The sequence below is a fragment of the Nilaparvata lugens genome, chromosome 3 (genome assembly GCF_014356525.2).
Source record: "Nilaparvata lugens isolate BPH chromosome 3, ASM1435652v1, whole genome shotgun sequence".
Classification (NCBI taxonomy): domain Eukaryota; kingdom Metazoa; phylum Arthropoda; class Insecta; order Hemiptera; family Delphacidae; genus Nilaparvata; species Nilaparvata lugens.
The window spans coordinates 73,285,963-73,299,476 of NC_052506.1; the positions used below are offsets into that span (position 1 = coordinate 73,285,963).

At 31.1% G+C, this 13,514-nt stretch overlaps 2 protein-coding genes across 3 annotated transcripts in view; one reads left to right on the top strand and one right to left on the bottom strand.

Annotated features, from left to right (window-relative positions):
• The first annotated feature begins 606 nt into the window (after nt 1-606).
• Nucleotides 607-6,883, top strand: LOC111043614 (B2 protein). Its single transcript, XM_022328607.2, has 7 exons — nt 607-849; nt 1,988-2,066; nt 3,231-3,283; nt 3,761-3,796; nt 5,032-5,134; nt 5,869-5,933; nt 6,762-6,883. The coding sequence occupies exons 1-7, from the start codon at nt 790-792 to the stop codon at nt 6,777-6,779; spliced, it is 414 nt and encodes a 137-aa protein (XP_022184299.1). The 5' UTR covers nt 607-789; the 3' UTR covers nt 6,780-6,883.
• Nucleotides 6,884-8,826: 1,943 nt separating this feature from the next.
• Nucleotides 8,827-13,514, bottom strand: part of LOC111043615 (protein shuttle craft) — a 36,265-nt gene continuing 31,577 nt past the window's right edge. Inside the window, exons 18-21 of one of the 2 annotated variants that reach the window (XM_039424512.1) lie at nt 11,812-11,964; nt 11,249-11,379; nt 9,769-9,940; nt 8,827-8,871 (exon numbers count right to left, since the gene is read on the bottom strand). In XM_039424512.1, the coding sequence (XP_039280446.1) occupies nt 9,808-9,940; nt 11,249-11,379; nt 11,812-11,964 (417 nt within the window). In that variant the 3' untranslated portion in view covers nt 8,827-8,871; nt 9,769-9,807. Of the gene's footprint in view, nt 8,872-9,329; nt 9,941-11,248; nt 11,380-11,811; nt 11,965-13,514 lie in introns of those variants that run through there. The other variant, XM_039424511.1, reaches the window with a different exon arrangement.

The window sequence follows — 13,514 nt, forward strand, 5'->3', positions numbered from 1 at the left end:
TGAGCTGAATTTCACCTGAAATACATTACACGGTATATGTCACGGTTTCACCTTTCTGTTTTAAAAGATACAGTAACGGTATCTATAAAATCTCAATTTTTCATCGATTTGAGCGCAGACTTTGAAAATTATATTTATTAATAACATTGCTCAATCTGTATACAGAAATTTGTTCGAGATAGACCTAGAAACAGTTTATATTAATTAAACTAGAAAGAGAATTAATTTCGGTAATGGCAATCGTCATGCGAGTCATAATCACAGCACACTATTTCAATGCCCTATAATTACTCAAAAACGATGCGCAGGTCCTTCCTGTGCTTCACTACTTTTGGAAGCCTTCAGCAAATTGAATTCTATTATAGATGAAATGCCGATAAAGAGGGAGGAAGAAGGAGGTTGCATGGATTGTGCATGATTATAGTAGAACAGTAGTATTTCAAATGATGATTCTCATTTCGTTATGTCATTTTCCAAATGCCCCGTGTAAAACCGAGTGATTAAGAGTAGCTAAATGTTGGTTGAATTTCAAGACAAAACGGATTTTCCGGCAAGAGGTCAAAGAAGTACTCACTGAATGTCACAGTTTGACCAAGCTAATAATTTAATCGGAAAGGCTGTCAATAATGATTCAGCCATGCATGTTCAAGGTACTTGCAAATAATATGCTTCACATAGATCCTAATTACAATTTTATAAAGTAGCCACTCTATAAAAAGAATGTACATTTGACTAGTAAACCACATTGTCAGTTTGTATCAGCAAGTGCAAGTTGTTTATTAGAGCAAAATGCTGCTCGAAGTTTGCAGATTTTCTGTGTTTCTAATTGCTCTTTTCGCGACAGTTAATGTGAGTATACATTTTTGATAAACATTAATTCAAGATACTACTTTTTCCAGACACGTGAGATTGCTTCCGTGCTATTTTGTAAATCTTTCATACATTAGCGTTATTATTGTGAATCTTATCTTGAGCGTGAAAATTGTTCACTTCACAAACCTTAATGGATAAACAAGTACAATGAAAATTAGTAAGGTCACTCAATCATCAGTTACTGCCTTCTTGGTAAACATATATTATAAAAAAGAGTGTTTAGTTTTAACGATTCATTCTAACATTGAGTACTGTACTGTGTGTGCGATGAGAGATCTTTCAAAAGCTGTCTGACGGGTTCAGAATAGGAAACATATACAGGAATCAATAACAATTAATTTTATTTTGACAATTCCCATACTCTGATAAGAGTCTCTGGGAAGCTTTTAAAAACAAACCAATAATATTTTTCAAGAATTTGATGGGAACATAGGCTAGGTAGGCCTATTGTAGCAATAAAATCAAGAAAAAAAAGTTAATTTAGGCGATAGCAACATTTTTGTAAGATTTTATTTAATGTATGTTACCACAGCTTCCTCTAATAATAATAATATTAACTATTAAATTAATTGCTCAATTTTATAAAATTAATCTCTTAAAAAAGAATCACTTTCAATGTATCCCTATTAAAAATGAAAATGTATTTCCCTATTGAAATTTGTTTTCAATAAATAAAACCTGCACATATAGGACCAATAACTTTTTTGGTACAGACCATAATATCAAAATATATGCTTAGGCCTACTTTAAATTACGAATACGCTGACTTATCATTATTTTTGCAAACGTCTCTATTATACAAGAATTTTTATTTAAAAATATACGTTTTTTTTTGATATTATGCTTTTTTATAATTTCTTCGCTTTTGTTGAAGTTCCTGATAATGGTAAAACACATGAGTTGATAAGAAAGGAGAATAAAAATAAATTTAATTCAGAAATTATCAGATTAACTTATTATTGTCATCAATTGAATAATATATAGAAAATAATGATTCCAAGAACATTATAAAATGATCGACAACATACTTATATTCATTTTCATTTTCTTACAATTCATTATTGCTTTCAATAGTTTCCGTTTTCTATTAGTAATATTTCAATGTGGTTCACAGGGTCGCTTCACTGAGGAAGAAAAACAACTAATGAATCAAGTTCACTCGCAATGTATTTCTGAAACAGGCACTTCAGAAGGTGAGAATTAGGTACTATTTTAGTTTAGTTTTTCAAATTGAGCAGTACATAGTACATACTATACATAGAATACCTACATAGAGTAGGTACTGGTCTCTGTAATCTGAAAAGTGTGGGTATTATAATTTAATTTAGAGTATTTCTCTCACATATAAGATAAATAACTATTCCAATCACTGTAAAGTTTTCACTAGTTTGAGAGAATCATATCATAATTATTTACAAAATAAGTGATGTTGTACCTCTGAAAATTTGTTTTCTACTCTTATAAAAATCAATTATTGTGAGGAGTCTGTTAGAGAATGCATGCGAAGTATGGAATCCTTATCATAATGAACAGATTCACCATCTAGAACGTTTGCAAAACAAATTTTTGAGATGCATCTATTATAAAAAGCTCTGAGTTTTCTGTCCCTTTGATTACCCAAGCAAATCCCTCAGAAGTATGTTCAATATTAGATCACTGAAAGTAAGACGTGATGTTAAATTACTTGTTTTTCTGTAGGCCTACAGTTTGTTGAATGATAGATTTGATTCGCCCTACCAGATTTCTAAAATTAACATAATACATAAATACCATTGTTCGAGGTTCTGGATTTTCATTTCATATTTCTCGCTCCAGAACGGTAGAGCTCAAAGAATTCTTAATAGTTGTTCGGAACACTTGAACATCTTCTGGTTTTCGAAGTTTTCGAAGGATATCTTCTGATTTAGTCCAGTAGTATGAAGTCCATCATTTCGTGATATGTGCTTACATTTTTTTTAATTATCCTCATATATTGTGGTAGTGCATTACAAAGACATTGTTTTCCTTTGTCTATAAACTAGTGATTATTATAATTCATAAAGGTATTATTATGCAGTTTTCATATTGAATTCAGTAACTGTATTTTTACTCTTTTGTAAATAACTGTATACGGTATTTATTCTATTCTCATATTCATCTTCTTTTTATTGAAAATTGTTTTTGTTGAAAATTATTGTATGTGATGGAGGCAAAATGGGTTTTTACCTGTTGCCTCCATGAATAAATAAATACGGTACATAAATTAACTATAATGTGACTCCTACAGACTTACAACTTTGTTAAAAATCTAATGCATTTCACAGTCCCAACAATTTGAAAATACATTTACTTATAATTGATTTATTATTTATTTTCAGATCTAGTTACGAAAGCAACCACTGGTGACTTTGCAGATGATGATAATCTAAAGGTGAGAATAGATTCTCAAATCAAGATAGGTTGACATCCCAAACTTTAATTTCTCAATAGTTTATTACAAGACTGAACAATACTTTTGAATGAAAACGCAAATTCTTTATAAAAGTCAAACATGAAACTGAGAGAGTTCTTCTAGTTTCTGTTAGACAATATTGTAGTCTACAATTTGTCTACAAAACTACATTTTTTTAGATACTCAGGTAAATTGTCAATTTTAGACAATTGCTAGACAATTAATAGTACCGTACCTAAAGCTGTGTAATTAATTGATGAATTGACAATTTTAATTTGCTAATATCTATCCACTCGGATTTCCAAACAGTAACTATTTCTAGCAAACAGTATACTTCAGTACACGTCTGAGTGTGAATTATCATACAACCACTGAATATATAATGGTTTCATAATTGTAATGTCAAAGCGATGTATTTTTATTATTTTATTTAAATTATTTCATTCTCAATTTCAGTGTTACGTCAAATGCATTTGGAGTACCTTGACTGTGGTAAGTACCTTTTTCTATCAGATGTGGTACATGAAAATCTATATAAATAAAAGCGAAATGGCACTCCCGTGGCAAAAATTACCCATTCATCAACAAAGCTAAATATCTATTAGGCCAAAAACTTTAAAATTTGGTGGTACACTAATAACAGATTTGAAAAAAATCTAAAGATTCGGTAAGCTCAAAATAGTTTTTTTTCTAGTGTTATTTGCATTTTCTCAGATTTTTGAGAACAAGTGGACATGTTCAAATTTTGTACAGAGGTTCTGATCTGATAGGGTCTAGAACTTTCTTGAGAAGTAAAACAAAATTTCATGAAAAATCAGCGTTTTTGTTTTTTGAAATTTAATGGACAGAAAATACCGGTATTCACAAATTTGATACGGTACTCATATTCAGTTTACGTTCAGAAATAATGTTTTGAGAGGATTGTCAAATTACTGAGAGAATACGACTAATATTTATTTTGTGTTTGAAGCAAGATTTTCCTGGGTTTTTCAGGAACGACTGAGCTTGAAAGTCTACACTCAATTCAAAGTTTCAGCTTAGTGCTTAGGCAATTGCGATTCTTTACAATTCACAACAGTTTTTCATTGTGATTTCAATGCCTTAAGCCAGATTTATCAAGTAGATAAGTATTTGAAAGGTTTAGTTGTTATGTTTAGAAAGCTCTCTAAATAATTTCTATTTTAAATTTCAAAGAACTAGACTAACATACAAATATTCTAGCTACATAAAATTATAGACAAGCTATAATTCTCATAATAGCTTCATCATGTCTCAACGTGGGAAATAATATTTTTATTAATCTGATTTAAATATAAATAAATAAATGAATCTATATACAGAGGTTTTTGCAACCCTAAGTTACGTAGTTAAAATCAATAATTTGAATCGAGCCTGAAAGTCTCTATTGACTCCATTTATTCATAGACAATAGATACAATGCAGGTAAAAACAACAGGCTTACTGTTTCCACTTAACAAAATAAAGTTAGGTCAAATGAAAAATGCAAAGTTCAAATGAAAGTTTTATAATTATAAGGTTTAATAAGTAAAAAAAGATTATTTAAAAGTACATTTCGAAAGATTCGACTTCATATTTACACTATTATAGTAGCCTACCAGAATTTTTGTCAGGTTATTACCTATTTATTACCGACTTTTCAGTTTACTTGAATGATTATTTAAAATTTAGTACAATTAAATGAACAAATGAAAAACATTTTTCTCCAGATGGACGATGAAGGTAACTTTGATGTTGGGGTCCTGGAAGTTATGTTGCCGGCTGATATGAAAGACACAGTTATGAAGGCTATGAACGCCTGCACAGGAGTTGGTGAGTACATCGATATCATTGCTACAGACCACACTACATCGGCATTAATACAGTGATTATTCGACATCGATTGATATTATTTCAACTTAAAATAGAAAATAAGACCAAGAAAAAATAGACGTGCATTAGATTCTACAGTACAGAGGGCTTTAGACGTTGGTTAATTAATTAGTAAGACCTTCTTCCGGATGTTAAATCAAAGATCAGATGACTCAAACAAATAGAAACTACTTGTGAATTAATTCTTCATTGATTATTTAATACATTTAAAAGTGATTAGTTTGCATCGAGTTCAACAATTGTTGCTCTGAAAAATCACATCAGGTATGATCTCTCATGAAGTGACCGTTTTTGACGTTGCACGGCCAGAGGCATCCTTGAAAGTTTGAGTTTTGATTTCTCAGATCATTGAATCTATAAGATATTTATGTTTTGCGAATACACCACATCATTAAATTACAACAGAATGAAAAAATCATTTCTCAAGTTTTCAGAATATTCCTTTGATCTATCCAATATCTTAAATATCATTTTATCTGTAACAAAGTTGAGGAAAATAATTATTTTGAGTAGATTGATTTGTCATATCACCGCATATACCAAAAAGATGCGAGTTTAACGGAGATTTAATAACAATTAAGAGTAACATGAATTTTTTATTCAACTTGGAATTTGAGCCTATAATTTTATTCAGTGAAGAAATAGGTGAACATAATTTAAATTTATGTTTCTAGGTGGAGCAACACCTTGTGAAAAGGCTTTCGCAATGACCAAGTGCTTGTACAAGGAAGCACCATCGGTACGTATTATACATTATACATCACATTCAACCATGCATAGAACTTGTTTCTGTAAATTCGTTGTATTGAATTGTCTCTCAAAAAATCAAAACTAACATACTTTATTCAAATAGTTTTTAATTCGAATAATTTTCAAATACACTTGCTGCAATTGTAATCCACAATAGGAATTCTACTCCAGCTGCACAAATTTATTTCAGTGAATAGATTTTGAAATTATATTCTAGTTAAATGACTACACTATTTAAAGTATATCTCCAGTAACCTACAAGTCACAGTAGGCATATGAAAAATTAACGTAAATTTAAAATTTCTCTATACGCGCAGTTATAATACCTCATATTTTCAAAAATCAACTAGTACCCTTTTACTCATATTTTTATACAACCTACACTATACAGCATAATTAAAAGGTAACTAGCTGATTCATTTTAAAAAATATGCAATTTAGCCCTAGAAGATACCGTACATTGATGGGTTAAGTGGAAGATGGCCTCTTATTGCCTCAACTTCACCCACATCACTTTTAATGTTATTAAGTGCAAATAAAAATACATTAATCTATATACCTCATCAACTTTTATGTTGTAAAGTGCAAATAAGAATACATTCATCTATCTATCTACATTGCCTGCATATTTATTGCTTCAAGGAACAAGTGTTAATATTCATAATCGATTCTTATTATGATTTGATGAAGATTTCAAAAATGTGCAATTTCAAAATTGATGCAGTAAGCACCAATCAAAGCAATCCTAAAACCTTATCACATTAATCTCAATTTGTGAAACAGAAAAATTATTATTAATCTGAAAATTTTGTTTCAGGATTTCTTCTTACCATAAATGGAACAATCTGGATAAAATTCAGCTTTATCTGTCATTTTGCATCGTGTATTATAAAATCCTACCAAAAATATAACTAGAAATACAGAAATCATTTTCATAAACTCTTGTTTCTTTCTTCAAAGTTGAATGTTCAAAGCCCGCTAATTTCGAATACATTAGATGAAAAATCATTTTTTTTAACTCCACCTACCTTCTTGAGTTGTATTTTACTATGTGGAATAGTGCTGAACTATGAATTAATTTTTCTCCCACGGGATTAGAGTAAATAGTTTTAGTCCCATGGGATTAATTCCATTTAGATAAGGTGGATCACTACGGCCGTACATGTCTATCGTCAGAGCGTCTGCCATTACAGATAGGTTGTGAGTAATACATGTCGTATGTTGGAGCAAGCTTTTGGAAGCGAAGAATCATGATAAGGAAAATTTTGAATATTATATAATAATGAAAAAGGGGGATAAAAAATTGTGCATCACGGGATTCATTAACTTTTTCTCCATCAGGGAAATGTACACTCGGCTATGCTATAAGCGACAAACGTCCTCCTCCGGGAGAAAAAGTTGCAAATTCTTGATTCACAGATGGATATATTGGAAGGATTGTGGTAGTTTATTTGTTCAAGTTAATTTAACACTACATTAAGAAAAAAATCAAGTAAAAACTATTAAATTATCAGGTGATCAGGAAACTTTCAGTTGGCTATGAAAAGTATGGATTAATTAATTAGATGCTATGAAAAGTCTTGTAATAAGCAACAGTTTATTGTATCAATTATATAATAATAACTAAAAAGTATAATCACATATCAATAAATTATATCCTTTGACAATATCAACAGAGTTATTAAACACGGTAATCTGTCATAGTACATGTAAGTTGTAATGAACAAACAGTATTTTTGAAAAATTTGCTCCTTTGAATATGTAAAAATTTTCTAATAATACAGTATATTATGACAGAGTCTTAACAACTAAATGTAGAGAAGAATAGTATTTCGCATAGTACCATATCTACTTATAATAATGAGGTGGCAGTGACCTGTGATAGTATTCAATCAAGGTACTCCGATCAAATAATGATGATTTTGTTGAATAGCTTGCAGTTAAGAGAATTTTTGAAATGATATAATGATTTTCAACCGAAATAAAATAAAACATTTCAATCTATAACTATAAGAATATTATTTTCAACGTGGCATTTTGAATTACCTAACTGGTTCAGTGAGGTGAATAATAATTATTTATATTTATTTAGAAAATTCTTAAGTATTTTTTAAATTTATATTTTAATAATATAAATAAAATATAAAAACGAATTATCAGCTATCACCATAAATAGAATGAAATAAGATGATTTTATCTTGAATCATTGGAGAAATGAAAATGCAACCCTGTTTTTCAATCACAATAATAAATTTCATGACTAATTCATTCCAATAATGAATATATTGATCATCATAATCTATTATCCGCAAGAAATTCAAGTATCAATGTGAATGAACAAAAACTAAAATGTGGAAAACAGAAAATGAAAAACTCATAAATATTTGTTAAACAAACCTTCTATAAAATAAAAATGACCTTGTCATTAATAGTTTTATTATTATAATCCGATCATTTGCCATTTATAATTTCCAGATTTTCATACTAGTTTTTGTTAATTTTAAACAAATAATTAAAATTACCTTTGATAAAATTCCTAGTAATTGAAAGCTGCGGCATCAAATTTGCTAAAAATTTGCTATCAAGTATTAAATACCTTCAATAATACTAACAGTATATCATTGTTGTTGGTATATTATTGCTGTTGTAGTATAATTTAAAGAACATATTTATCCTTCTGTCAGTCGTGCTGTTGTAAAAAGTACAACAGTGTCAGTTTTTATGCTGCACAAAACTATTCAATGGGTTGGTGTCAGTGAATGAGTCACCTATGCATTCCAAAACTTTCCCCATCACTCCACAGAGTTGCAGTATCAACCGAACAACAACCGTTCGGTCTTTAGGTGCCATTTAGTCGCGACAGTGCATAAGTCGCACTATGCATAAGTCGCACTGTGCATAAGATAGGGAAAGACTGGATACGGGGACTGTAAACAAACCAATAACACAGAATTGATGGCTTTGCTTGATGTACTTTATTGGGCTATGAAACGGTAATCATCCAAATGTTCATAGGCGTAAAATAATCCAAGAAGATGGAAAAAGTAATTATAAAATTAATTAATATGTTTTGACAGTAAACAGAGTACTAACACTTGGAAAATTGGATGTTGTAAAAAATACAACACGCGACTACCTGAGGGTTAAAAAATTGAAAAAAAATCTAAAATTTGAGCTCACAATGTACAAAAAATACCGGAACATTCCTTTCAAGATAACTTATGTCTAAAAGGAACATAATAATTGTTTTTCTAATATTGCTTAAGCATCAAAAAATGATAGTTCCTTTGAAGAAGATGTTAAACATCAATAATAAGTAGATTGATCGAATAACATTGGAAGAGGAAAGTGATAAAGGACCGTCTAAAAATGATAAGGACATATGAATGATGAATAAACTATGTATTTGTAATTTCAATGCAAAAAAATGAAATAAAATCTTGATACACTAGTTGCAGAAACGTTAGAATAAAGAAATACTTGGAATATTAGTTGAATCTGAACTTTGGTTTATGTCTAGAATTTCCCACTCTTTTATGAATGAAAATTGAATTACAATAAAATCCCAAATTATAATAATTGAATTTTATAATTATTAGAAGGAAGGACAAAACTCCTTCCAAAGGTAGCTTTATCATATTACAGAGTGCATTAATCGAAATATTTCTCATATTAACCTAGATTTTCTTAGATAATCAAAACAATATTATTTGGAATTGAAAATAACTACGAGAAGATGTTTTTCCAATAATTTTCCTAAATTGACAGCTGCTGCATCGCCTCATCAATGAATGAAAACAGATTATTTATTTTTCATTACTTACAGTGATACAAGAAACAGGATTACAAAGAAGGTTGTTGCCTCAATCGAAATAATCAAAAGTGGAAGAGCTGGAAGAAGCTGTAGCAGCCTGTTGTTTGGAAGAATCCCCAGCTGCAGCTGATGAAGACGAATTATTGGAACCTGACAATTTCACAGGAACCATGCCAGTACTCCTGAAAATAATATATTGATTTTGTTATAAATAATACCAATATTTTCGAGAGAGCTTACTATGGACAGTTTAATTTCGACAAGCTGCGTACAGACTTATGCGCCACAAAAACACGCCTTAAGTTCAAAGCACACAAGAGGCGCGCCGCGATGCCCTTTTAAAACTAACGGAGGTCAGCACGCTTCTAACTTACACATTCTCTGTGCATATTCTAACTTACTTAGATACTGAGTATTCAACCAGATGATTATTAATATTTGCGCATCAAGGCGCACCTCCTGTGTGCTTTGAGCTTAAGTCGTGTGTTTGTAGCGCATAAGTCTGTACGCAGCTTGTCGAAATTCAACTGTCAACAGTAAGGCTAGACACACACCAGTTAGTCAAGACGACTAGTCACGTTTAGTCACGACAAGTCAGACAAGACAAGACATGATTAGACACAATACTTCACATAGTTGCTTATGACGTTGCTTAAGACATGATTAGACACAATACTTTACATAGTTGCTTATGACGTTGCTTAAGTCATGTTTAGACATAATACTTCACATAGTTGCTTATGACGTTGCTTAAGACATGATTAGACACAATACTTCACATAGTTGCTTATGACGCAACAACAACACTGATAAGTCATTGCAATTTGACACGTCTTCATAAGCAACTATGTGAAGTATTGTGTCTAATCATGTCTTAAGCAACGTCATAAGCAACTATGTGAAGTATTGTGTCTGATCATGTCTTGTCTTGTCTTGTCTTGACTAACTGGTGTGCGCCCAGCCTGAGCTCTCTCGAAAATCTTAGTCAGCTCTTCATCAGCTGATTCTATGACTATTAGCTGATTCTTATGTCTGTATATTACTGTATCTGTACAGATGCAGATAAAATATTCATAGTATCAGCCAATGTACCTAGATTGTATTCTAGGTACATTGGAATCAGCATAACTTACGGAGAACGAGAAAGCGCGTGTTCGTGACGCATAAGTCCGTATGCAGCTAATTAATTTAAGCCTATGCATTTTGGTAAATCTATTATTAAGTGGAGGTCATTCTAGATATAAAGTGTACGACAAATGAATAGAATATCTGGGAACAAGAATTGAATTGATATGATCAGAATTAAAAGAATACACAAGTTAATTTAGATAAGCTTTTTTACTTGTTAGTTCAATAATTTATCATAAATATTCATTTCATTTAGCATAACTCTTCAACATAACTCGAGTTCAAAGTTTATGGGAATAGAGACTTCATAGTGAACAATAGCAAATATTTGAAGAGATCCGAAAAATGAAAATATTTTTTACCATGCAGAAGCTGAAGTTGATCCGGATAATTGAGTTAGTCCTTTTTTCATGTTAATTGTGGGTACTGGAACTTTCCTTTGACCGCTTTCTCTTTGCAAGACTTCGAGTAAGCTATAACTTGGAAGCCAAGCCTGCAAAACAGAGATAATTGGGTTTAAAAACACTTTTCATCCAAGAATATAATAATGAAGCTGACAAGTTACTTTAGAGATGTTCAACCGTGTCGAAGAGTAACTCAAACATTTTTCATGAATTTATTTTGAAATAATATAACTATGGTTAAAATTAAAAATAATAAACAAATATTTTGTATAGTTGACCAGTTGAATGTGATTGTTGTAATTAAGAGATGAAATAGCAATGAAAAAGTAAGTAGATGGATCCCAAAGTATAAGAATTTTTAAAATCATTGGGAAAGGGCAAAATTAACAAATTTTGATTCAGTTGATTCGAGTGGGAAGCTTATCAAATGATAATGCAAATTTATCCAAATAATTCATCTAAATAAATATTTAAATAATTGCTGTCTTGAAAGGAAAAGCAAACAGATATTTTTTGTGTACCTTGTCTCGTTGAGCAGTGGCTACGATATTCCTTTTCGGTTCAGCATCATAAGCAACTGATTCACAGCCAAAATGTTCACAATATTCGTGAACAAATTGCCTTTTTTCTCTGTTCATAGTTTCGAAAGAATAGCTTCGACTCTTCTGTTTTGACTGAAAATGAAATTGAATTATCAGATACTTTTTATTTGAATAATACCTTCACATGAATCGTTGATATGAGCTTTTCTCAATACAATATAAGCTATGACATTTTTGCAAGTGGATTATCATAATACTAGTAGTTCTGTGAACAGTAGATCTCACGCAGTATTCTCATCCACAAGTACCTGATTGAAACTATAGACCTTATGGGAATACAGCAATAGACTGGCTTCTCCACACATCTGTGTAATCACTTGTCAGCTGATTTATGATGAATAATTCTATAGTCTGATTTTTACTCTAATATTGGCGTATGAAGGAGGCTCCTTTTTCCTTTTATGTTATCATTGAAAAAGGAATATACCTGTCAAATTTCATAAAAATCTATTACCGCATTTCGCCGAAAATGCGCAACATATAAACATTTAAACATTAAGAGAAATGCCAAACCGTCGACTTGAATCTTAGACCTCACTTCGCTCGGTCAATTACTAGAATTAGGCGAAAAGACGTTTTAAAACACGAAACATCAGAGAATAGTCTTCGATAAAGTTTTCATGATTTTGTTATGGGATTTATAACCACTACACCTTTTAATTCAAGGGAAAATTGAAGTTTAAATCTCATGGATCTTATAAATCTGTTTTAATAAGTATGTTTTAATTGACAACTAGTGCTTTTGCTCAAATTTTGTGATTCCTGATATGCAAACACGCATCCCAAGTTCTGCCCTATTCCACGTGGCATCGCTCCAAGTGATTGGGAGAATAGAATCGAAAAATCTTTGGAAAGTGAAGAGAACAATAGGTTTCAAACAAATATAGGCTAATTTATTTCTTCGTAAACTTCGAAAGAAGTCGCCATAAAAAAATATCTTCATGAATGTAAACCATCCCAATATCTTTACTATATTGGAAATGAATCTTAGATCACTGACGTAAGGTTTCACATGTACGATACGACTGTACAGCCGAAAACCTGAACGTTGATGGCAGTCGCTTCCGACGCAGGTGTGCAATATTTGTATACTCTTACAAGTCAGCTGATAGACTGGCCACTAACGGTAAGACATGCATGATACACATGTCGTGTTACATTGTTGCGTCATCACAGAGAAATGCATCGAGAAAAATTATTTGAAGTTAGGTTTTGCATCTCCGATTTTTTTTTTTTTTTTTGCTGCTCTATTTGAGATAAAAATTATTTTTCTATCATTATAATTTGTAATTTGCCAGTGGTTTATTTATTGTTATTGGTTATTAGTTTATTTTATGTTAGAAGCCTTTCGTATGATGAACATGAGTGTGTGCATGTTTATCATGCATGTTCTACCGTTAGTGACCAGCCTTACAGAGCGCAGTTCACCTGTCAGACGAAAATGTGCGATGAAACGTTACGTTAGTGGCTGTTATTAGAGACAAAAGTTTACTCAACTTTTGAAAAGGACAAAATTACTCCTTCAGCCGTGTCCACACTGAACAAATGTTCGGCAAACATGTTTGTTGGGGAGCTGTGGGACAAACCTTTTAAATAGTTTGGACAATCATTGTTTGTCAAAC

Excerpts from the sequence above, each read along its gene's own strand:
- LOC111043614 (XM_022328607.2), top strand. The coding sequence starts at position 790 with ATGCTGCTCGAAGTTTGCAGATTTTCTGTGTTTCTAATTGCTCTTTTC. Across the intron at positions 3,284-3,760 it reads CAGATGATGATAATCTAAAG|TGTTACGTCAAATGCATTTG; the intron begins GTGAGAATAGAT and ends TCTCAATTTCAG. Across the intron at positions 5,135-5,868 it reads GAACGCCTGCACAGGAGTTG|GTGGAGCAACACCTTGTGAA; the intron begins GTGAGTACATCG and ends TTATGTTTCTAG.